At 41.6% G+C, this 27,544-nt stretch overlaps 2 protein-coding genes across 5 annotated transcripts in view; one reads left to right on the top strand and one right to left on the bottom strand.

Annotated features, from left to right (window-relative positions):
- LOC130297721 (urotensin-2 receptor-like) overlaps positions 1-27,544 on the top strand; it is a 645,128-nt gene that overhangs the window by 41,655 nt on the left and 575,929 nt on the right. The window lies entirely within an intron of this gene.
- On the bottom strand, positions 32-27,544 carry LOC130297664 (uncharacterized). The gene is made up of 7 exons (XM_056550376.1): positions 27,471-27,544; positions 6,489-6,586; positions 4,825-5,127; positions 3,590-3,832; positions 1,595-1,663; positions 908-1,036; positions 32-90 (listed from the first exon to the last, which is right to left on the bottom strand). Exons 2-7 carry the CDS (start codon positions 6,550-6,552, stop codon positions 32-34), a joined length of 867 nt encoding a protein of 288 aa, XP_056406351.1. The 5' UTR covers positions 6,553-6,586; positions 27,471-27,544.

The following is a 27,544-nucleotide window of genomic DNA, read 5'->3' as shown; positions in this document are numbered from 1 at the left end:
AACATTTCTCCTTTGACTCTCCATAAGTTATCTATATTATACAACTTCTGGCAACAGTGATGGTGGCTGTTTTCTGTTCTTCAGGTGCTTCTGTTAAGGAAGAAAGTAATAGACGATTACACAAGTGGTAGGTAACCTAAGCTGTCTAGTGACACAGAATCTTATTTTAAATAGTCAATAGATCATTATAAGAGTTATTCTACAAGGATTCTTTGTCTGGGGAAATGTTTGCTATAGTTTGGGGGAATCCTATGAACCCTGGGGCATTAGGGTACAGTATATGGGCATCATAGAAAGGGGTTTACTACTTTGGTCAGTGTAGGGGAAAAGTCTGGCAAGCTACGACTTCCCCTGGCAAAATCAACTGTTTACTGGGGCTGCGGAGACCTTTAGCAGATTACTGTGACAGATCCAATCTACAGGGGTTGTTCTCTGTTGAAACCCCTTTAAGGATAATACAAATATCCAGCTGTGGCAGACTCCGGGCCGGTCAGAGCAATCTCCCGTGGTCCGTGCAAGGTCAGGTGTCTGGCCTGGCCAATAAGTAGGCCTGGAGCTCATACTTCCACGGCATGACATTGTGAGGGGGCATTTAAAGTACACCTTTAAGGGAATTTCCTCCTAAATCTAAAAATTCTCTGTAAATTTAAGCTAGAATGCTATAAGCTAGAATGAATAAGAAACCTTTTAAGTGGAATAAACAAGTAAAAACATTCTACATTATTTTTTATTGCAGTGTCATTTTATATAAAATCACCCCTGTGTGTTCGTCCTGTTAGAGTCACATGCAGACTGATTGGACATTTTTCGATCGGCTTCCAGGATGTAAAATAAATAAAGATTTTATAAGTCAAAAAAATAAAATACATTTTTGTAGATAATTAGAAAAGCAGAATTTTTTTTTTACCTTCGACAATGCTCGTGTTCCTTCTTTTCAGTAGATACCAGAAAGCAACAGCGACTAAAGCAACAGCCAGAGGAATAAGAAATGCGGGGATAGTAGAGTTCTTGCTGCTTAGTTGTTTGTTACCTTTTGCTAAAATTTAAATTAGATTTTTTTATTGGTTACATTCCAATGCTCAATAGTTATGTCATGTAAGTTGACCCTCATACCCTTATATTGGGGCACAACATGTAGCTTCTGGCAACTAATATAAAACCTGTAACAAGGCCCCCCCACCTACCATGTGATACATATAATAGTGGGGTCTTGGTGACTTTTGAATGGGGTGTATCCAATGACCTAAAACTGAATAATGTGACCACTGCAGACTGTATAGCACTGTTATTTTATTATTTCACGTACCTGGTCACGGTGTGTTGGCTATTATTCGAGCACTGTGTGGTATTATTTACATAGATATATTGTCCTGCACGCAAAGCCATGTACTTTTGGTATACTCTTTATTCAGTCTATGGTAGTGGCAGCACTGTATACCAAGGCCAACATTACTCTGTGTTAATAACTCTGTATAAGGTCTTCATAATACTGCTACACCGTGACCACCTTATAATGACTGAACACCCCCCCCCCCACCAGCTCCACAGGTTCTGCAGACCATATAAGTGATTACAGTTACATCGAGTGACTTACAGGTTCCTGTTTCGAGGAGTTCCTTCCAAGACCAACATGATGACTTCTTTCTGCCGCCATGACTTGTCCCTGTCGAATCAGTCAGAAAAATATCTTAGATTCCATGCATTTTCTGCACTATTCTCTGCTTTATCTCACCCATAATGCCCCAAATGGTAATAATCCCCAAAACAGTGCATCATTTGTGTTCCCTATAATAATATGGCCCCCATTAGACCCCACACAGTAATATGTCCTCTTCTGGATTCCACACAATAATATTGTCTCCTTTAGACAACAAACAGTGATATAGTCCCCTTTAGATCCCACACAGTATTATACTCCCTCTTAGACCCTACACAGTATTATAAGTCCCCTTTAGAACCCATACAACAATATAGACCCCTGAAGGCCTGCATAGTTTTATTAGATTAACCCTTAAACTGTCCATCTCGTTTAGAAAACTTTATACATGTCAAATGTTTGGATCGCATGGGGTCTTGGTGTTTACCAAGTAATCTCTAGATATCGCCAAAAGAAGCATGTGGTAGAGTGCTTCTCTAATCAGCTGACCACGATTTAAATCCAACTCCATCCATCCATTTATAAATCTATGTAGCCTGTCCAGTCTACAAATTACACATTGCCACTGGCTTCTCCAGGCAATATCTAGAGATCAGTCAAGGTCTGTCTTTTCACATGTCAAAAGTTGTTCTAAATGACAGTAACACTTTAGGAGTGGTGACAAGGTGAATATTATTATGTATTTTTTTATTTATTTTTTGTATTTAAAGGGGTACTCCGCCCCTAGACATCTTATCCCCTATCGAAAGGATAGGGGATAAGATGTGTGATCGCGGGGGACCCACCGCTGGGGACCCCTGGAATCGAGGTTGCCGCAGCCTGCTGTCAACACTACACAGAGCAACTCGCGTAATGACGGGCGATACAGGGGCCGGAGCATTGTGATGTCGCTGCTCTGCCCCTCATGATGTCACAGCTCTGCCCCTCAATACAAGTCTATGGGAGGGGGCATGGCAGCCATCATGCCCCCTCTCATAGACTTGTATTTAGGTTCAAATCCATGACGTCACAATGCTCTGGTCCCTGTATCGCCCGACTTTGCTCTGTGCAGTGATGACAGCAGGGTGCCCCAAGATCATGGGGGTCCCCAGTGGGGGGACCCCAGGATCAGACAGCTTATCCCCTATACATTGGATAGGGGGTAAGATGTCTAGGGGCGGAGAACCCCATTAAAGCTTTTAATTATAAACAAACAAGGGATACGGCCAAAGCTGGGCTGTTTGCCAACAGTACACACACACAGTTACTTCCTCCCTTACTTTTCCAACCATTTACCACACAACACATAACATACCTATATCTTATATGCCATGACATAGTGCTTTTGAAAGTACACTAAGAAGACTTGCACTGTGCAGGGGTAGATTTAGACAGTATGCTATTATAGGTGATGGGAGGTGAGAAGGAGTTACTGATGCACTGGGTTTTTAAGGTGCTGTAAGCAGAAAGGAAATAGCAACAGCAAAAGGAGGAAAGGGTTACACTTAGCACTGCTGTTACTGCTCAGGTGAAAAGAAAACCTTCACCTTGTATGGACCATGCAGATCTTATAAATTGCAGACAGTCTCTCTCTCAAGCACAGAGCTCATGCAAAACCTGTCCTGGTTTCTCTGTTACTAGAAATGAATTTCCCCTTACAAGAGGCAGGGGACATCAGATTGCATGGAAGAGAGATCCCTATGACTCTTGGCTAGGGAGGCATTTCTAGGAGGAGGCTATGAGATGGAGATAATCTGTTTGAATTGTCAGTGACCATTTAAATTGGGACTTGCACAGGGCAACTGGGCACAATATTGGGTGCCCAGTGCAGCCACTCCATAGAAGTGTTATTTGGTCAATGTATAGCACTGTATTGGCACTTTAACTATAGTATGTTAAAAGGGGTTGTCTAAAACTTATGTCATAAGACAAGTAGACAATAATGGCATTTACCTGACTCCTTTGTGTTGTAGGACTCATTCTCTGTAGAGACATAACAGCATATAATTTTATTCTTAATCTCTTCTGTGATCTTCAGAGAAGACCTTAATTTATAGCCTTTGTCTAGTTGTGTAACGCTGGTGTTTGGGTTGAGATGAGTGACATTCCAGACTATTAAAGCATTTTCTTCACTTTCTGCTTCACATTCAAGTTCTCCTGTTTCACTGTTTTCAGATATTTCTGGTTCACATATACCTGGGGAGAACATTAAAGAAATATAAAACATTTGAGATAACTTGCATTCGGTAGAGCCAGCATGACCTAAACCCCACACCTGCCCAGCTGACAACATGGTTGACCAGAATGGAAAAGGCAAGGTTTTTGATCATTTTTTAATATAGATAGTAAAATCAAAAAATGGAAAAACTTATAAAAATTCTTAAAACAGTTAAAATAAAAGTTTGATTTAAACAGTAGGTCATTTTCTGATTACACATTCCCTTTAACCCCTTTAGCCATTATATAGTACAACTCTTCCCGCAAAAAACAAGCCCCATACTGCTATGTCAACTACAGCATTTTGATGATAAAAATGAAAAAAAATTGCTTGGGCCTTAAAGGAGGTATTCAAGCCCCTAAAAGGTATCCCCTATCCTATAAGTGTGTGATCACAGGGAGTATGACCTCTGGAACCCTCTACAGTCTCAAGAACAGGGATCTAACCCTCCCCGCTGAATGGATTGCAGGGTCAGCACAGGTTCCATTAATTGTTTATGCCAGTGCTGGGGATACTTGAGTACAGCTCTTGGGTTTCTCTGGCATTCCCAAAGACAATAAATAGAGGATGTGCTGACCCACCTCTCCACTCAACGGGAGATTCGGGTCCCTGTTCTTAGGATTGTGGGGGCTCTCAGAGGTCAGACCCCCACATAATCAGACGCCTATGCCTCTTCCTAGGGATAGGGGCTGGAACTCTGCTTTAAGGCCCAGAATGAATGCAGGGGTACAAGGTTCATTCAGGAGTGTTATTAAGGAGAAGAGTCAAAATTTGTTTAAGAGTCTGCACTAGAGGTTATCATTTTTTTTTTTTTTCTTCAACTGGGCCATAAAGTTGTGAACTCATTTCAGCTACACCCAGTCTAAAAGGGTATATGGCTCATAATTAACCTCATATTAAGGTCTTTTTGAGTAATAGACAAATCCCATTAACTACAAAAGCAGACAAAAACATACCAATATTTTCTTACCAGAAACATTGATTATGATGGTCTGTATCGGATTTCCTCTTGATCCTTCCCACGGTATTAGAGCATATTTCTTTGCATTAGAAAACATGACTTTGGAGATGTTCACCTTCATCTTGTCTTCTGTCCATTCAATGGCAATTGTTCCATTGTCTGCCCTTCCCTCCTTCTCAGTCAAATTAATAGAGGTGATTAGTTTATCATCATATTCCAGACTGATTTCCTCAGGTGGGTAGGTCAGGTCACACGTGACGGTCACGTTCTCCCCACATTGACAAATCTCAACATGGCACAAGGCTTTAAAAACTAGCAAAAGGGAGAAAGAGGAGAAATATTAATGCCCTAATTGTTAAGGGAGCAGCAATTTAATTACATAGTACACAATCTGCTTGCGATTTCGACATTTTATATAGTGTGTTTGTGCAAATATAGAAAATGTAAAAACGTTTCAGGCCTATATTGGCCACGTGTGGTAATTCTCAATCCATGTTTTACAGCTTAGGTCATCAGTGGAGAGGCTATCAGAGTAGGCAGTGACTGAGCAATGTTTCAGGGTGCTCCTCTTTCTCAAATAACCTCAGTAAGAGGAGAGATCTTCCTTTTACACTGTCCTTAGAGAATCCACTGCATCCCAGCATGTTCTTGAGTCTGTGCACTGGATATATACCCAAAATGTTTAGATTTTGCACTTTGGACACTATAGATGAAAGGACCACATAGATGGCCATTAGGCTCTGTACAATTGATGTAGTGACACAATATGGAGGACATCTGATGTTACTTTTCGTTGATGGCTCTAAAAAAAAAAAAAAACAACGCATATGCCGAGCACTTAGGTCTACTATCAATGCTCTCCAATTACCCAGTGTTTTTCTAACTTTCCAATTTCTATTGAAGGGGGTACTCCGGTGGAAAAGACTTTTTCATAGCAACTGGCTCCAGAAAGTTAAACAGATTTGTAACTTACTTTTATTAAATAATGTACATTTTTCCAGTACTTATCAGCTCCTGTATCCTATAGAGGAAGTTTAGTTGTTCTTTAGTGTCTGACCACAGTGCTATCTGCTGCCACCTCTGTCTACGTCAGGAACTGTCCATAACAGAAGCAAGTCCCCATAGCAAACATATCCTGCTCTGGACAGTTCCTGATATGGACAGAGGTGTCAGCAGAGAGCACTGTGGTCAGACAGAAAAGAACAACTCAACTTTTTCTGTAGTATACAGCAGCTGATAAATGCTGAAAGAGTTAAGATTTTTTATAGAAGTAATTTACAAATCTGTTTAACTTTCTGGCACCAGTTGATTTTGAAAAAAAAAAATAAAATAAAATTGTTTCCCACCCGAGTACCCCTTTAACCAGATCTCTTATTCTCAATGGATCTATTTCACAATTGTGGTTTAAAATAATTGTCTTATGTCTGTACGGCGAAAAGGATGCGATGCAAAATATTTTCCTTCCTAAGTTCTCTCAACTACTAGATATGTCCCTCTTCATAGACAAGAAAGATTTTACTACATAATTGTGCTATTACCATGTCATGTCAACTCAACCTTACTGCCCATGCCTTTATTTCCCTTCTGACACCTGTCGCCACATGTGACTTCACCTCCTATAGTTGCCCCATCGCTTTTCCTATGAAGTAGATTTCCCACCTGAGTATACTTACATTGACCACATCTTCCATGAAGGATGATCAGTAGAAAAAGTGGAATTATTTGTCCCCAAACCATTTTGGATTTTGTTTTTTGATGTGTAGACAAGAAACTGTGGGGAGGACAAATAGAGAAACACTCATTAATACTGCAAGAAATGTCTGCACCTACTGATGGGGGTAAACATTCTCTACATTCATCAAGCCTTAGGTTAAGTGCACAGAAGTCTTTGCTGAGAAGAGTAATGTAAAGAAAAGCTCCGTCACATGAGAACTTTTTGTTTATGGTTGCAAATATACTGGCACCGGTTTTATTGGCCATTTATTGTGCATAACTATGTGTGTTATCATGTTATCATTACCAGTACTTGACACTGCACTGTGGGGGTCCATGGTTTGCTTCATGTCCTGATTTACTAGTCATAATGTAGGGGGAAGTGGGGGGGACACGTGGGACGACTATCTGGAGAAGGTTGCAGGCCTGCAGGTGCATTATGAGGGAAGGAGCTAGGTCCCCTTAAGACAAAGAGGTAGAGACAAGGCACATTGAGACAGTCTCTTAACCAACTCGAGGCTTTAACTTGTCAAACAACTGCAAACAAGAATGATGGCTGTTATGTTTCTCCAGTGGGAAGCCACAGTTTACATATGGTTGCAACAGAATGCCCCTTGACTTGCGGCTACACTGCTTACACCAGTATTCCCTTTACACATGTTCTCGATCAGCCCTATTCACTTGTGCCGATACTCCAAGCAGGATAGCCTCTACATGTTGTTTCTACACTAAAGCTGAAGGAAAGTAGTCCACCATTACACACCCACTCTAATTCTCTTAACCAGGTGCAGTTTGGGTTCGCAGCTCCTGGAATCCACCCTCATAAGTTTAGTATATCGACACAAGGAGTTCTGTAGCTCCAACAGTTGCGTCAGCTGTTTAGGCACAGGGACTAGTAACACTGTGTGTGCATGACCAATTGTAGCACAAGGACCTCCTCTGAGCAGTCGTAGCACTAGTCTGTCTTTCTCTCATTACTGCAACATTCTTTTCCAAACTAGGCTCGGCACCAGTATTTATTGAGAAAAAATACCCTTGGGAAAACACGCTCAAAATATCGTCCCAAGCAAGGTGCTTTATGGACCAGGCCGGGTCAAGTCACTGTATGTTGCATAGTGGTATTGTGTTCAGTTCTATTTATGTACTGTATAATTTATAATTTTTGTAAGGTGATAGTAGTGGAAGCACTGTATAGCATTGGCCAATGTATGGCACTGTCATTTGGTCACCAAATAGCACTTATTAGTAACTGTTTGGTTATTTGTACACAGTATGACCATACACCTTATCGGAGAAAAAAGTTTGACACCAGAAGATACTGGTTTTATAGTGCAAGTAAAGTGAAGACCAGCTCACCCCGCCTCGGACAGCAGAGCACGGATCCAGCTGCTGGACGGCACCAGCCAATCAGGAGAACAAAGAGAGATGGATCCAGCTCGGTGCAGATAAAATTGTTTTAATCCATAGGACAAGGAGGATATAAGTAACGCGTTTCAAGCGCTGTACGCGCTCTTAGTCATACAATTCTTGCATGGTACATGTGGGTTTATATAGGTGGGGAACAATTCTGGTCGATCACAGGTCATGTGACCGGCAGGGATTAACCCCTTACACATAGAAACAATATGGTAGAAGCAATCAGAAATAGATACATAGGTCACTGAAACACTATATACGTATAACATATGATCCAAACAAGGAGAAGCATAGAAAAGGGAAACTTTTAGTTACAAGGTGTAAGTAACAATGAGGAAATAGAAAAATTGACAAAATTGTTGACATGTACCAATACCGAGGATATCACAGGAATAAACCAAAGATGTATCACGTATAAAGTAGTAATTGTATATATGTTGCTACTCATGATCAAGTATATAAATAATAACGTATAGAGTGAACATATAAAAAGGAATATGAACATGTCGCTACTCATGATCAAATATATACATGGTAACGTATAGAGTGAGCATATAAAAATAAATTTGTTTAATAATGAAGGATAACATCTTGGCGTTTATTCATGTCTAAAGGGACTCGGGTACATAATTTGAGAATCCAAAAAACGTCTCGATTGAGTAGTTTTTGTTTTAAATCACCTCCTCTCTGATCATCTTATCTGGTACGGTCGCTACATCGACGACCTCATATTTATATGGGGTCCCAATGCGGCGACCGTGACAGAGTTCTCACAATATCTTAATTCTAACTCTGCCAATTTGCATTTCAACGTCACTCAACACACCCATACCATTTCATTTCTTGATGTCAATTTAAAGGGCGATCACATTTCAGGCAATATTCACTCCACTTCTTACCGCAAAAGCACAGCAATCAACTCCATCCTGTGTGCCCGCTCGTGTCACCCACCGCATGTCATAAAAAACTTGCCGGTGGTTGAGATGATTCGGGCATTGCATGAACTGCACCACAGACGATGAGTTTTTGGCGGAGGCTGAATCTATTCGAACACGTTTAAAGGCACGTGGATATCCAGATTGGTCACTCAAGAGAGCAATCAAAATTGCTTTTGACCGCAATAGACAGGAACTTCTTAACAGTTCCCGCAAACCCAAAATGAAAAATAATAGTCCATCCCCGGTTGCCTTTACTACCTCTTACAGCACTGATTTATCTGCCATCTGCAAAATTATACACACATACATGCCCATGATTCTAACTGACCCGCTGTATACGTGCATAAAAGATGTTGGATACCGATGTATTCCTAAAAAAGCCCCTACTATATGCCAAATGGTTTCCCTTAGTCTTTTTTCTAGTTTCAGACCCACTCCACCTACCTGGTTGTCTTACCCTGGTTCTTACAGGTGTGGACACAGCCGATGTGTCTGTTGCTCAGTCATGCACGTCACCTGATCTTTTACATCATTTGTTACCAATGTTACCTATACAATTAAGCAATATATAAATTGTAACACCACGTATGTGGTGTATCTGGTGTCGTGCATGGCCTGCCGCATACAGTACGTCGGCTTTACCACAAATCCTCTTAAAGTTCGACTGAGGAAACATTTATCAGACATCCCTCATTTTAACTCTAGAAACACCTCAGCAGTGTCGAAGCATTGTGCCGAACTACATCGTGGCAGCTTCTCCTCCTTACAATGTGTCGCAATTGAACTTGTCAATTTACCTAAAAGAGGAGGTGATTTAAAACAAAAACTACTCAATCGAAAAGTTTTTGGGATTCTCAAATTATGTACCCGAGTCCCTTTAGGCATGAATAAACGCCAAGATGTTATCCTTCATTATTAAACAAATTTATTTTTATATGCTCACTCTATACGTTACCATGTATATATTTGATTATGAGTAGCGACATGTTCATATTCATTCTTATATGTTCACTCTATACGTTATTATTTATATACTTGATCATGAGTAGCAACATATATACAATTACTACTTTATACGTGATACATCTTTGGTTTATTCCTGTGATATCCTCGGTATTGGTACATGTCAACAATTTTGTCCATTTTTCTTTTTTCTCATTGTTACTTACACCTTGTAACTAAAAGTTTTCCTTTTCTATGCTTCTCTTTGTTTGGATCATATGTTATACGTATATAGTGTTTCAGTGACCTATGTATCTATTTCTACTTGACCTGTAATCGACCGGAATTGTTCCCCACCTATATAAACCCACATGTACCATGCAAGAATTGTATGACTAAGAGAACGTTCAGCGCTTGAAACGCGTTACTTGTATCCTCCTTGTCCTATTGATTAAAACAATTTTATCTGCACCGAGCTGGATCCATCTCTCTTTGATCTCCATACTGGTTTTATGGTTTCTATTTTCTGCTACAAGTTATCAGGGCCATTACCCCAACCATGAATCTATTCTGTACTGTAGGTGTGCGAGACAGGTTAGAACCTGAGATGAAGGTGTTATGAAGAGTCGGTAAACATGACCTATTTCCTCGGTGATCTATGATGTTATTGTAACATTGAACATCTCTCCAATGTTACAGTCATAGTTACATAGTTAGTATGGTTGAAAAATACATACGTCTATCAAGTTCAACCATGGAATTGAAGGGAAGGGGTATTGTTGGATGAAGGGGAAAAGATTTGATTTTATATTTCTGCATAAGCTTTAATGATATATTGTTATAGGAATGTTGACTGACTGACTGGTTATAGTTATGCACGTATAGCTGATCGGTGCAGCTGTACTTACCTTTGTCTGTGATATAAAGTCGGTTTAGTGTTGCGAAACAAAGATTTCTGCAAGTTTTTATTCACATTTTATGCCATATAATTGTTAATCTTTGACTTGTGATATGGTAAGTGAGACACAACATATTATAAACTGCTTTGTGTACATTTTCTGGTACATATACAATTGTAATACATTGAAGAGATGGATGCCCTGCTCTTGCTAAGAGAGTATAAAAAATTGGGAAAACTACTGATTACTGTACATGGTAAAAAAAAATATAGCACTCCTCCAGATAAAAGGAAAACATATTTCTAGCCCAACCTAATGAAGAGAATATAAGATCATCCCTGTTTTCAGTAAAAGCTTCAAATATGGGAAGGAAGGGACTGGTCTCCATTGTACCAAACCACTGTGTCTACTGTGAGTTGGAGGCACTGTTATGGAGGCGGAAGGATGGATGAGGGCACTGCTTTGACTACTGGGCTGCTGGATCTAAAATAATATTCCACTACAGTGTTAATGTCCACCCAACATGTTTTACTGCTATTACGCAGCATCCTCTGGGGGACATTTTAGTGACAGTGTGCACTCTTTATTTATAAGCTGTGTCATAATGTATCATTATATATTCAGGTTAATCATACATTATACTCTGGATGGTGCAGGATGATGCCAGGCCATAGTTTATAAATGTTACACACTTACCCCTGTTAATCCAGATAACAGAGTTTCAGTATATCTATATATTAGCTAGGCATATGGTTTTACCCCTTGCTGTCTAATGCATCTCAACTATAAATATAGTGGGAATTCCACAAAGTGTTTCCTTATCAGAGCAGTCAACAGTGTGGTAGTTATTAAAGGGGTATTCCTTTTTTTTATATATATATCAACTGGCTCCGGAAACAGATTTGTAAATTACTTCTATTAAAAAATCTTAATCCTTCCAATAGTTATTAGCTTCTGAAGTTTTCTGTCTAACTGCTCAATGATGATGTCACGTCCCGGGAGCTGTGCATGATGGGAGAATATCCCCATAGGAACTGCACAGCTCCTATCAGAGTAATCAGAGAGCAGTTGGACAGAAAACAACAACTCAACTTCAGAAGCTAATAACTATTGGAAGGATTAAGATTTTTTTAATAGAAGTAATTTACAAATTGTTTAACTTTCCAGAGCCAGTTGATATATAAAAAAAAGTTTTGGCCTGGAAAACCACTTTAATATGTATAACCTGGAGGCTTACCTAAAGAAGCATTTACTAACAAGTCCTAATGGATGACTTATTAATATACCTTAGAAGCATATAAGTACTTCAAAGAGTGCCTTGCTTAGAAAACTGTCAGCCAGGTTCACCCACACTAAACTCAATACACTGGGTTATAGTGTGGCTAAACAGGATTTTAACGAGGGCTCACTTACTGAAATTGCTTCAGTAGGTCCCAAGATATCAACTTCTGAAGTTCCGTTCTTGTATGCAGAGCGCTGCGCTGTGGAGGCGGGGCCCCCTCCGCTGGTCACTTCAAGTGTGGGTGAACCTGGCTGAAAGTTTTCCTTTAAGTATCCACCAGCCCCCCCCCCCAACCTGGGCTTTTTGCCCATCTTGCTACTGTTACAAACTGGAATTGAAATAGACTTAAACTTTTACCATTTGATAAACACAACATGCATAAGACTTTAAAAGTGCAAAACATTTTATTGGGACTCAAACCATGATGAGAACAAAAATGTGCCATCTGTTGGATGTAGGAGTATTCACCCTCTCAGTACTAGATAGAACCACATTTTGCTGCAATTCAAGATTCCACACTTTTTGAGTATGTCTCAGATTTGCACATGTAGAGGTTGAAATGTTTGTCTATTCTTCTTGGTCATAAAGCTGAAGCTCAGTCAGATTGGATGGAGACATCTGTGAGCAGTAATTTTCAGGGCTTTCCATAGATTCTCTAATGGATTCAGATCTATGCTTTGGCCGGACCATTTTAGGGCATAATATCCTTTGATGTAAACCATTCCATTGTAGCTCGGGCTGGAGGTTTAGGGTCATTGTCCTGCTTAAAGGTGAACCTCTGTCCCAGTCTCAAGTCTTGTGCAGACTGTATCGAATGTTCTTCAAGGATTACCCTGTATTTGCCTTCATCCATCTTTCTATCTGTACTGACCAGTTTCCGTGTACCTGCTAAAAAGAAGCCTCCCCACAGCAGGAAGCTACTACCACTAGGGATCCACCGAAATGGAAATTTTGGGCCGAAAATTTTGGCTGTGCTTGGCTGAAAAACGAAACCAAAAAGGCATTGCCCCGCCCACGTTTTCATTTATAGTTTTTGTAAAATTGTATTATCAGATCTTTTTAGTTACTGATGTACTTGAAGGTGACACCGAAACACATGTGGGGTGGCTATAGAAGGCACTGGCCGGGCTTGGAGCAACAGCACTGCCACTCACCATACATTCACTCCAGGACACACTATAGGGAAGGGGTACTCAACTATTTTTAGTGAGGGTCTGCTTATTCAGGTCTGCCATCCGATGAAGATCCGAGCTGAACGTTAAGGCCTGGTTCACACCTAGCAGCCTCAAAGGACATAGCAAAAGAGCGATTGTGGAAGATGTACGACCTAAATACTACAACACACTGTACCCTTGAATATAATACTGCTGCACACTGTACCTTCTGAGTATAATAATCCCTGGTCTACTGTAACCCGCGGCGTGCACCCCGTGAATCACCCGGCTTTTGACTCTCTCTTCCCGGCCACTACCGGCAAGAATACAAGCATCTGGTATATTACTGCCACACACTGTGGCCCTGAACATAATACTGCCACCCAATGTGCCCCTGAAAATAATTTTGCCAAACACTGTACCCCCTGAATATAATACTGACACACACTGGGCCCCTGGTATATTACTGCCACATACTATGCCCTGCTGAATTACTGGCACACGCTATTCCCCTGCAATATTACTGCCACACACTGCCCCCAGAATTAAGGATTCCACTGTGCCCCAGGTTTAATGATGCTACTGTTCCTGCCAGACTTAATTATGCCACTGTGCCCCAGGTTTAATTATGCACTGTGCCCCAGAATTAATGATGCCACTGTGCCCCAGAATTAATGATGCCACTGTGCCCCAGAATTAAAGATGTCACTGTGCCGCCAGATTTAATTATGCCACTGTGCCGCCAGAATCAAGGATGCCACTGTGCCCCCAGAATCAAGGATGCCACTGTGCCCCCAGAATCAAGGATGCCACTGTGCCCCCCAGAATTAAGGATGCCACTGTGCCCCCAGAATTAAGGATGCCACCATGCTGCCAGACTTAATGATGCCACCGCGCCCCAGAATTAATTATGCCACCGTGTCGCTAGACTTAATTATGCCACTGTGCTGCCAGAATCAAGGATGCCACTGTGCCCCCAGAATCAAGGATGCCACTGTGCCCCCAGAATCAAGGATGCCACTGTGCCCCCCAGAATTAAGGATGCCACTGTGCCCCCAGAATTAAGGATGCCACCATGCTGCCAGACTTAATGATGCCACCGCGCCCCAGAATTAATTATGCCACCGTGTCGCTAGATTTAATTATGCCACTGTGCTGCCAGAATCAAGGATGCCACTGTGCCCCCAGAATCAAGGATGCCACTGTGCCCTCAGAATCGAGGATACCACTGTGCCCCCCAGAATTAAGGATGCCACTGTGCCCCCCAGAATTAAGGATGCCACTGTGCCCCTAGAATTAAGGATGCCACCATGGTGCCAGACTTAATGATGCCACCGGACCCCAGAATTAATTATGCCACTGTGCCGCTAGACTTAATTATGCCACTGTGCCCCCAGAATTAAGGATGCCACTGTCCATTAGAATTAAGGATGCCACTGTCCCTTAGAATTAAGGATGCCACTGTCCCTTAGAATTAAGGATGCCACTGTGCCCCACATGAACTTTGCCACTGTGACTCTCCAGCTGTTGCAAACTACAACTGCCATCATTCACAGACAAAAGGTCATGATGGGAGTTAGTAGTTCTACAATAACTGGAGAGTCACAGGTGAGGGTACACAAATTTTTACATCAGAGCTTGGTTCCCCATCACGTCCCGTGCTGCTCCGGCCTCTTCTTGTCAGGCCTGACCAGAGCAGATGACGCAGGCGCCGTCTGCATCACAGGAGAAGGGTCAGGCAGCCGGACAGGAAACACTGCTTTCCCTTGCTCTTGCTGCAGCTATTCATTTGTACCAATACAATTGAATGAGGGGAGAGCCAGTGGGCATTCCAGGTGATTGGCGGCCACGGTCTGGATCTGGACCGCGGTCCGCCAGTTGAGTACCCCTGCTATAGGGGTACACACCTATCTGATTGGTTGCTATGGGCAACTACTCCATTTTTCCTCAGCACGTTCCAATAAATCTCCCCCTTACATCTTAAAAAGAAAACTGTATGCTTAAAATTTTCTCTTCTGACCCCTATAACTTGTTTTTCCCATATATGGAGTTATATAGGGGGCAAATTTTTTGCGCTGTATTTTTTTTGTCATCTGTATTTTTTATCAGTACCAATTTTAATTTGATGGGGACTTTTTGGATAACTTTTTTTTTGTGCTACATTAAGTGAACAAAAATCCGCAATTCTGTCCGTTGGTAATTTTTTTTACAATTACGCCATTGACCGTGCGGTTTCATTAACATTCTATTTTAATAGTTCGGACATTTCTGCACACGGTGTTACAAAATATGTTTATGTTGTTAACTTTATTTTATTTCAAAACGGGGGAGAGTGATTTAAATTTTTATTTAGGGGGAGGGGCATTTGTTTTTTTACATTTATTGCCTTTATTTTTCACAAATTTATTTTCACAATATCTTTTGTCCCCATAGGGCAGTGTTTTCAACAGCGTGCCTCCAGTTGTTGCAAAACTACAACTCCCAGCATGCCCAAACAGCCAATGGCTGTAGGGCATGCTTGGAGTTGTAGTTTTGTAACAGCTGGAGGTCCACAGATGTAAGTTTTTTACTTCTGGACACTGATCAATGCTATGCTATAGGAGCCCATAGCACAGCACTGATCAGTGTTGTCCATGCTCCATTACTACAGGCTGCTAAAGCCTGCATTATTGGAGCGCCGATCACACAGGACAGAAAAAGGTAGGGTACCTCCACCCGTCCTCTCAGCTGATCGGGTCCCCGCAGATTGTTTTCGGCATTTTAGACGCCGCGATCAACTTCGATCGCGGTATCTAATGGGTTAATGCTGGACATCACATGGGTCAATGATGTCCGGCATTAGCGAATATGAAGCGAGCTCCTGAGCTCGCTTCATACGGCCGCCGCATGGCTGTGCTGTATACACATGGCGGCCAGCTGTGGAAGGGTTAAGTCACCTCCTCCCAGCGCTTGACACTCCTGAATCGCAAAGCACGAGACCCAGGGTGGGGGTCCTGGATTGCACCGCACAAAATTATCGGCAGGAAATCCCCTTAGCCGAAAAGGCCGAAAGGGGCATTTTCGGCTGCCGAAATTTTGGTGCATCCCTAACTACCATGTGTCACTGTGGATGTGTGCTCACTGGGGGTGGGTTGTGTTGTGTTTCTGCCACACGTAGATTAATCCGGTCTCATCTGACCAGAATACCTTCTCCCACATGTTCGCTGTGTCTCCCTAATGGCTTGTGGCAAATTCCTAATGGGATTTTATGTGGCTCACTTTCAACAATGACTTTCTTCTTGGTTCTCTTCAATAAACTCAACATTTGTGTAAAACACAACTAATGGTTGTCCTGTGGAAAGATTCTCCCACCTCAGCTGTTGATCTTTGCAGCTCCTCCAGAATTACCATGGACCTCTTGGTTGCTTCTATTAATTGGGTGGACGGCCTTGTCTTGGTAGGCTGTGCTTGTGCCATATTTCTTCCATTTTCCATTTCCATGTTCACAGCTTGGGATATTTATTTATAGCCCAATAGCGCCAAATAAAAATTAAAAAGGTTGCAGCACTCGTTTAACTTCCAACGTTGTTTGTTGAAGTCTGGTGTAATGCACTGTCTCTTCAATAAAGAATGTTGGAAGTTGGACGAATGCTGCAGTGTTTTTCATTTATATTCAATGCTTTTGGGAAGGACGCTGGGTACTTGTGAAGTTGTGTACTGTGGATGCCTCTGAGCTACATACCATGAGTCTTGGGTACACGGAACTTCATCACTGTTGAGTGTCCAGGCTGTGATGGTGGATTTATTTTACTTATATTACTTTTAATAACATAACCCAGCTTTGTATTTTTCCACAACTTTATCTCTGACCTGTTTGATGAACTCCTTGGTCTTCATGTTGCTGTTTGTTCAGTAATGCTCTCTAACAAACTCTGAGGCCTTCACAGAACAGATATTTTGAAATCTATCTATCTCATATCTATCCATCCCATATCTATCCATCCATGCATCATCTAGGAGATTCATTGGCCAGCAAAACACAAAGTAAGTGGGGAAAGCGTCACGTATCTCATATATGGAGTGGACATAACCTGGAGTGTTAAAAAACAGCTGTACTCTAGGCCGCCTGCCAAGTTCTGCTGTTTAGGACAGATTGTTGTGTGTGGGAGAAGGAATTATAACTAACTGCTTGTCTTTTATCACGTGGCAGATGATATCATCCTTAAATGGGATGTGTGGATTGTTTCCCTTTTTGGCCTTATCCCTAGGATAGTGGCAGTTCTACCCCTACTGATCAGAAAGTGACTGCAGATCCTAGTCATGTGCTGATTAACCAGTTTATGGCTGATTACATTACAAGTAACAGCAATCCCTCTTATAAAGAGGTGTGTGCCCTTCCATAGCCTCATGTTACATCAGACTTTTATTCCGTAACAATAAACAATGGGAGCTTTCAGCGATTGACTACAGGTAGAGAGGACACCATAGCAATTATTGAAATGGGCCTCATATGACGCAGGACAATAAGGTCTGGTGTTTATTTCCTTATACTTTCCATGACCCATTGGTCAGTAATTTACTGACAATGCAAATAACTAGACAGAGGAGTTAACTATGCATCTCTATGAGAAACTCAATGTAAGTCCCATAGAGATGCATAGAGAGCAGTAGCTGTGAGAATCAGACAGTCAAAAGCGCAGTCACAAGGGAAACCAGTGAACCAGAACGGTGTCCGGGAAGAGGAGCATCGGCCTGATGCTTTAATCATAGAGCTCTCACCTTTTTCTTCTTTATTCACATCTGGATAGTCAGCCAAGTCTAAGTAAGCAGAGCCCTGTTATTGGCATACAAAACAAAATAACAAAAAAAACTGCTGTCAGCTGAAAAACATATGTGAATAGCCCCTGGCTAGATAGAACAAGTCATCAGTAGTTTGCTTAATGTGGTCCTGTCAGCTGAAAAATGTGTGTGAATAAGCTCTGACTAGATAGAGCTAGTTATCAGGATTCCAGACATACCCTTTCCATCTCTATAGTCCTTTCTAGTGCTAAGATCTAAGCCTTTTTAGTTATTATGCAAATTAGGCTTAAGTGTCCAGAGGGGGTTTCCCAGCACAGCAGGAGCCCTGGTTAGTCCAAGGCATATTCTCTATATTACTTACTGACCCCTGGCCTGCTTGCATCTGCTACTCCTTTTGAATGAGAGCCACTAAATTAAGCAGACATGGGCAGGACTTTGTTAGGCCTTTGTTAGACCTCCCTGGGTGCCAGCACTGCTCTATTGAAAGACCATGTCTATGGGAGGCTGTATTAATAGAGTGCAGATCTAATGAATCAATGCAGGACAAATGTACGGCATTGATATGTATGAGCAATCAAATGATTGCTCAAACAAGTCCCTTAGGGGAGATAATAAAATATAAAATAAAAATGAGTCCCTCCTATGATAAAAATTAAAATCAGCCCTCTTTTCCCATTTTCCAAATAAATTTAAACATATAAATAAATAAAAATATTTGGTATCACTATGTTCAGAATTGTCAGAACGAATACTTTATATTATTGATAGAGAATAGTAAATGGTGTCTACAAAAAACAAAGACCAGAAAGATTTTTTTTGGTCTCTTTACATTCAGAAAATTATGGAATAAAAAGCAATCAAAAAGTCTGAAATACCCCAAAATGGAAATAACAAAAGCAAAACAAAAAAAAACAGCCCTTAAACAGACTTGTAAATGAAAAACGAAAAAAAAGTAATAGGGGTCAAAATGTGTTGATTAATAAAAAAGTTTTATTCTTTAAAGGTAGTAAACCATAAATAAAACTATTCCGATTGGGTATTGTCGACCTGACAAATGAAGATAACATCAATTGTACCGCACAGTGAGTAGCAGAAAAAAACAACAACAAAAACATTATATTTTGCAGTATATTTTCTGGTAAAATTAACAGAGTCATTACAAAGTACAATTGGTCCTGCAAGAAACAAGCCTCATAAGGTTCTGTAGATGAAGAATAAAAGAGTTGTAGCTCTTCACAGGAAAGAAGAAAACAATAAAAATGTAAATACATTTTCCTGGGGCATTAAGGGGATAAGGATATGTAATAAAAAAAATGAAAGTAATTCCTTTGTTTATTTAAATATGTGATTTGTGTTATTTATTTACTTTGCATTCTGTTTTATTGCCCCCTGCGCATGATACCACAGATAACTTCTGTACAGGAGACACTAGGGCAGCATTGGTTATTGGTTTCTATGATGTTTTAGTTAATGCTGTTTCATGGCCTTCATGTGCTTATTAAAAACCTATTCCATCCAATGACGCATTGGCAGCTTCTAAATTGGCAGACTTAGAAGGTATCAGCTGGCTGCTAGCACAAGTTATATTAGTAACTAATCTTTTGTCCCATAAATTGAACCTGCTTTACCTTGCTTCGGTGTTTACCACCTGTCACCATATCATTACTCTTGCCAGAATTTACAGTTCCCGTAAGAGCTGACAGATATTTACATAAGGCTTATCTTCATTATTTATGTGTCTGTTGATTCTCACAGTACAGTTTGTCTGGCTCATGAGACGTTACTAAAAGCTCAACAACAATATCTGCAGTAATATCTGAAGTGCCACCTACCCTCTTCAGAAGAATCACATTTTTGGTCGGCAATATGGATTTGTTGAGACAGCACAGTCCTGTCTACTCACCTGGTGGTTAGTTACCTGTCAATGCATTTGGTTTAGTAAACTTGGCAATCTGAATCTTAAAATATACGTTTAGTGTGGGCAATGTTATCTGTGCATACCCAATTTACTGTAAGGTTGGCAGATTTATACCTCTCCTCCCGCACACATTCCTGAATGCCAAAATAGCCTGTAAGAAAATTCCTAATCTACCACCATGAAGATAGGCGAGGTTATGATAACTTCCATGTTATTGCTCATGTAGCAATCACATATAGGACCACAGACTGTTCCATTGTATGGCTGTGCTTTGGTACTTTTTGGAAATGTTATTTATACATAGTAGTCACATCATGTTTTTATGTCGGTGTTATTTATCCTGTTCTGATCCTAAGTTACATCTTCTCTTATACTACTACTATTCTGCTGGTGAGGTCGCTGTGTACGTACATTACATTACTTATCCTGTACTGATCCTGAGTTATATCCTGTATTATACCCCAGAGCTGTACTCACTATTCTGCTGGTGAGATCACTGTGTACATACATTACATTACTTATCCTGTACTGATCCTGAGTTATATCCTGTATTCTACAACAGAGCTGTACTCACTATTCTGCTGGTGAGGTCACTGTGTACATACATTACATTACTTATCCTGTACTGATCCTGAGTTATATCCTGTATTCTACAACAGAGCTGTACTCACTATTCTGCTGGTGAGATCACTGTGTACATACATTACATTACTTATCCTGTACTGATCCTGAGTTATATCCTGTATTATACTCCAGAGCTGTACTCACTATTCTGCTGGTGAGATCACTGTGTACATACATTACATTACTTATCCTGTACTGATCCTGAGTTATATCCTGTATTATACTCCAGAGCTGCACTCACACATATACTGGATATCATGTAACCTGTCTTGAAAAATCAAGGGGTCAAATATTCTGACATCAAAACCTCTTCAGCCAAATCTGAGGTACTGGGGATAGACTATTACCTTGGGAAGGGCCAGTACAGATTCATCATCATCAGACTGAGGGGAACAAGAACTCCATGATAAGGAGGCAGCCCTAATGGTTTTAGTTCCTGGTCTGTAGGTAACAATAAAGTTGACCAAGAGAAGATCAGAGCCCACCCCATTGGCCTAGGTTGGAGCCTTTTAGGAGACTATAAATAAGGGTGCGTTCACACGGCCGTTTGCCCCTGTTTTTTATCCCTGTTTCAGCTCCGTTTTTGCAGATTGCAAACGGATTAAAAACGGTTTTAAAAAAATCCCATTTTACAATCCATTTACATCTGTGTGCACCCGTTTGCACTCATTTCCGTTTTTTAACAGAAGAAAAATCGGCACATACAGTATTTTTTCTTCCGTAAAAAAAATGGAAGAAAACACGGACATCATCATTTTAACATTGAAGTCTATGGCAAATGGATGAACCTTTAATGTCATCCGTTTGCACCCGGGTTTAAAATATCCGTAATTACATCTGAGCATGCTCAAAAGAGGTGACATCAGCAGACTCCTACAGTGTTGTGGGACTACTACTACTCTCATCATGGAAACAAGTCTGTTCCATGATGGGAGTAGCAATTCCCCAGCTGCAGGAGTCTGCCGGTGGCTGGGGGGACTACATTAGTGCTTGTACTATTACCCCCATCATGGAACAGACTCTGTTCCATGATGGGGGTAGTAGTACAGGGGCAGAGAGATTGATCGCACCGGGTCTCACTTCTGAGACCCGATCCGATCAGAAGTTATTAAGCAGGGGAGCGGGCGGCATGCGATCACCGATGTATTTTACTTTCATTTTTAAATTCCCCGCGGGGAGCTCTGAATGGCCGGTACTGAGGAGCCGATCAGGGCTCCCTGCAGGGATTTTTAAATGGACATTGTATATTAAAAGCGCTGTGAGGGGCAAGATATATAGCGCTATATATCTAGCCCCCCAGCACATTTATAAAGATATAACCCCGCCAGCGCAAAAATATATACCCCCGCAGTATATATATATATATATATATATGTGTGACCCCACGCCAGTGCATTTATAATGTAACCCCCCCCTGCATCTTTATAATATTATACCCCCCGCTAGAGCAATTATCAATATTATCAATATATGCCTCCCGCCAGCGCATTTGTGACCCCCCCCGCCTGCGCCTTTATAATTATATCCCCCCGCCAGCGCAATTATCAATATTTACCCCCCGCAAGTGCATTTATGTGACCCCCCGCTGGCGCATATGTCATTACTGCAGCGCGATGTATGAATAGTATTTTACTGGCAGAGCATCGCACCAGCCGCTGCCGGCGCGATGCTGCTGATAGGATACTATTCATGCATCGCGCTGTAGCCTGCAGGGGCATATTATATAGAAGTGCTGTGGGGGCAGATAATACTATATATCTGGCCCCCACAGCACTTCTATATAATATGCCCCTGCAGCGCGATGTATGAATAGTATTCTATCAGCAGCATCGCGCTGGTGCGGTGCTCTGCCAGTAAAATACTATTCATACATCGCGCTGCAGTAATGACATATGCGCTGGCGGGGGGGTCACATAAATGCGCTGGCGGGGGGGTCACATAAATGCGCTGGCAGGGGGGTCACATAAATGCGCAGACGGGGGGGTCACATAAATGCACTGGCGGGGGGTATATATTGATAAGTGCGCTGGCGGGAGGTATATAATTATAAAGGCGCAGGCGGGGGTTACATTATAAATGCGCTGGCGGGAGGTCACACATATATATATACTGCGGGGGTATATATTTTTGCGCTGGCGGGGGTTATATCTTTATAAATGCGCTGGGGGGGCTAGATATATAGCGCTATATATCTTGCCCCCCAACAGCGCTTTTGATATACATTGTCCATTTTAAAAATCCCTGCGGGGAGCCCTGATTGGCTCCCCGGTACCGGCCATTCAGAGCTCCCCGCGGGGAATTTAGAAATGAAAGTAAAATACATTGTGATCGCATGCCGCCCACTCCCCTGCTTAATAACTTCTGATCAGATCGGGTCTCAGAAGTGAGACCCTGTGCGATCAATCTCTCAGCCCCTGTACTACTACACCCATCATGGAACAGAGTCTGTTCCATGATGGGGGTAATAGTACAAGCACTAATGTAGCCTCCCCAGCCACATACAGACTCCTGCAGCCAGGAACTACTACTCCCATCATGGAAACAAGTCTGTTCCATGATGGGAGTAGTACTAGTCCTGGCTGCAGGAGTCTGATTTTTTTCATTAAAAAAAAAAAAAAACGGATTACAAACGGTTACAAACGCTTCAAAACGGATACCAGTTTGATCAGCCGTTTCTATCAATTTTTTTAAATCCGTTTTTTTTTTTTACACGGAACGGGGTTAAACGGCCGTGTGAACGCACCCTAAGCCGTATTCTTCTGATCAGTTACTGTATACAGTGTATCTACTACTCTACTTCTATGATTGGGAGTTTTCATGAGTAATGTGCATAAGGACGGAGACCCAGATTTATCAAACTCTGTGAGAGAAAAAGTGGAGGGATTTTCCCACTACAACCAATCACAGCTCAGCTTTCACTTTACCACAGCTCGTTAGCTGAGCTATGATTGGTTGCTGTGGGAAAATCCCTCCACTTTTCCTCTCACACCGTTTGATAAATGTGGGTCGGAGTTTAGATAATACAGCTTTCACCATAACTTCCCAAGCATCTGCTGCCACAAAGAAGGTCATCTGAGGATATGTCTGAATAGGACTGGCCTTGATACAAGACAATGGAGGCTTCTACAGCCTCAGATTTCCAAATACTTTGGCTCCATTTTTATATAGCTTTATTAAAAGCTTACAAAATCTTTGTAGTTTACATGTGGTGTGGTTTACATGGTGGCATGTGTAGTGTATTAACAGGGTGTTGTACCTGTTAACCTCCACACTCAAAGGATAAGCAGCTTCCTGGGCCAAGCGCTATCGCAACAAAGACTACAGATGCAGGGTTACGGAAACTACTTTTACTAGGAGGTCTTGCAGGCAGATGGTACGGTCTAACAGCAAACTTTGTAGTGCAATAATTGGGGTAAAGTTGCATAGGATGTCATTTTAGAATACTACGCACTCTGGGACTTGTAGTTATGGTGCAGCTGTGATGACTTTACTTGGTTTAGCTGGATTTTAGACTGACTTGGGAGACAACTAACATAGACTTTGGGTGCTTCACGCTACATCCAAGATATTGCTTACTGCCAGGGGGGGGACTTTGACCTTTGGACTGGAGCTGCCTGTGGCTTTCACTCTCACTATCCTTGACTTGCGTTATGGGGCCCTTTCAGCTATTAGGCTCTTCTCCCCACAACTTGCCTTCGACTGACTTGACCTAGATGGTAGGACGCTAGCAGTTTAGTTTAGTTGCTCAACACTTGACTTTTCCACAGAATCCACGGACTTCTGTGACTTGGAAGCTGCACTGACTTGTCCTCTCTCCACATCACACAGACTCTCCTCTCCTCCTTGCCGGGACCTGATTTCCTCTTCTCCTCACAAACTAGGCTCAACCTCTCTTCTTCTCCTCACAACTACCACTGACTTACTCCTCCCTGTCTAGCCAGACTAAGGAGGTTAGGGCTGCATAAGGCCACAGAGATCACATGACACCTCTGCAACCTTTCCCTTAAAGGCACAGCACGTTTTATACAGGGTGAACAACATACATTGGTATAAAACATGGAACATTAAATACAAAATTTAATAACAAGTTCCCCAGAGCTGTGGGTTGAAACAGACTCCTGAGGAAACATATACCTGACAGGGCAGGCAAAGTTTTATGTTCTGTACTCGGTCACCACAACAGATTAACCTTCAGGTCAGAAACGCATTAGGTGAATAGATAGGCCCTGAAGAGTGTTCTGGTGATGAACATTCCCTGCTATCTCCTGCACCAGGGATGTCCTGCACCTGATCAACCACCATCTATACAAACAGACAATGGTTCTGTCAAGAACAAGAAATAACCTATTAAGCTATTGCACTTCCACAGTCAGTGTAGGGCAGTGGTCTCAAACCGTGGCTGGGAGTTGAAGTTTTGCAACATCTGGAGGGCCACAGTTTGAGACCACTGGCCTAGCATCTGGCCACTTCAGTTAACAAAGTCTAAGAGAACGCAGGTCTTCACCCTTTAACCCCTATACAGTGACCTGGTAATCTATGTACACAATAAGCCCCCCCCCCCCCCCCAGCAGACTAGTGAGTACAGCTCTGAAGTGTACAATACATTATATAACTCAGGATAAGTAATGTAATGTATGTACATAGTGACCCCACCAGCAGAATAGTGAATGCAGCTCTAGAGTATATTGCAGGATATAACTCGGGATCAGTACAGAATAAGTAATGTAATGTATGTACACAGTGGCCTCACCAGCAGAATAGTGAGTACAGCTCTGGGGTATAATACAGGATAAAACTCAGGATCAGTACAGGATAAGTAATGTAATGTATGTACACAGTGACCTCACCAGCAGAATAGTGAGTACAGCTCTGGAGTATAATATAGGATAAAACTCCGGATCAGTACAGAATAAGTAATGTAATGTATGTACACAGTGGCCTCACCAGCAGAATAGTGAATGCAGCTCTAGAGTATATTGCAGGATATAACTCGGGATCAGTACAGAATAAGTAATGTAATGTATGTACACAGTGACCCCACCAGCAGAATAGTGAGTACAGCTCTGGGGTATAATACAGGATAAAACTCAGGATCTGTACAGGATAAGTAATGTAATGTATGTACACAGTGACCTCACCAGCAGAATAGTGAGTGCAGCTCTGAGGTATAATACAAGATATAACTCAGGATCAGTACAGGATAAGTAATGTAATGTATGTACATAGTGACCTCACCAGCAGAATAGTGAGTACAGCTCTGGAGTATAATATAGGATATACGGTAACTCAGGATCAGTACAGGATAAGTAATGTATGTACACAGTGACCCCACCAGCAGAATAGTGAGTACAGCTCTGGGGTATAATACAGGATATAACTCAGGATCAGTACGGGATAAGTAATGTAATGTATGTACACAGTGGTCCCACCAGCAGAATAGTAAGTACAGCACTGGAGTATAATACAGGATATAACTCAGGATCAGTACAGGATAAGTAATGTAATGTATGTATACAGTGACCCCACCTGCAGAATAATGAGTACAGCTCTGGAGTATAATACAGGATATAACTCAGGATCAGTACAGGATAAGTAATGTAATGTATGTATACAGTGACCTCACCAGCAGAATAGTGAGTACAGCTCTGGAGTATAATATAGGATATACGGTAACTCAGGATCAGTACAGGATAAGTAATGTATGTACACAGTGACCCCACCAGCAGAATAGTGAGTACAGCTCTGGGGTATAATACAGGATATAACTCAGGATCAGTACGGGATAAGTAATGTAATGTATGTACAAAGTGGTCCCACCAGCAGAATAGTAAGTACAGCACTGGAGTATAATACAGGATATAACTCAGGATCAGTACAGGATAAGTAATGTAATGTATGTATACAGTGACCCCACCTGCAGAATAATGAGTACAGCTCTGGAGTATAATACAGGAGATAACTCAGGATCAGTACAGGATAAGTAATGTAATGTATGTATACAGTGACCTCACCAGCAGAATAGAGAGTACAGCTCTGGAGTATAATACAGGATATAACTCAGGATCAGTACGGGATAAGTAATGTAATGTATGTACACAGTGGTCCCACCAGCAGAATAGTAAGTACAGCTCTGGAGTATAATACAGGATATAACTCAGGATCAGTACAGGATAAGTAATGTAATGTATGTACACAGTGACCCCACCTGCAGAATAATGAGTACAGCTCTGGAGTATAATACAGGATATAACTCAGGATCAGTACAGGATAAGTAATGTAATGTATGTATACAGTGACCTCACCAGCAGAATAGTGAGTACAGCTCTGGAGTATAATACAGGATATAACTCAGGATCAGTACAGGATAAGTAATGTAATGTATGTATACAGTGACCCCACCAGCAGAATAATAAGTACAGCTCTGGAGTACAATACAAACTTGAACAAATTAAGTAACATAATGTATGTAAATTATATCCATATGTAAACAACACTGCACATAGGTAGACAATATGTTTTCAGAACAATTATATTTAGATTAAAACAAGGTTAAAGAATGCACACATCGCCCTCTAGTATAATGGCTGATAACAGAGAACAATACCATACACTCGCACACTATTCAATCCTATAATGGACATAGGGATATTGGGTTTCTAGCTGAATTATTTAGCTTAGGCTCCTCAGGTCAGAGTCTTATGGCAGGAAAGCTGGTGACAAGCATTGTGAGGGTGTTATATTCTCCCTCAGCTTTTCCAGGCTCCTGTATGGCAGATTATTAATGGAGCAATCCCTCTCCTGCTCCTATTCCATAGCTGAGCAGATCTGCTATAACAGTGGCCATGCTGCTCCTTATCTAGAAACATATACAGTATCAGGGAAAAGACCCAAATGCTTCATTCTTCCTGTCCCTACATCTCCTTCTACAGCTGGTGTGCATGAAGCTATGGAGCTCAGTGTCCTTAGAGGTGTAGGAGATCTGCAGGTTACCTGAGGAGTTGGCTTTTCTCGTTGCACCTCAAAGATGTGTATGACAAGTGGAGTAATGAAGGTGTGGGGTTACA

The sequence above is a fragment of the Hyla sarda genome, chromosome 13 (assembly GCF_029499605.1).
Source record: "Hyla sarda isolate aHylSar1 chromosome 13, aHylSar1.hap1, whole genome shotgun sequence".
Lineage (NCBI taxonomy): Eukaryota > Metazoa > Chordata > Amphibia > Anura > Hylidae > Hyla > Hyla sarda.
Note: the sequence above shows the minus strand (reverse complement) of the source record. Positions and strands in the feature narration are given on the sequence as shown.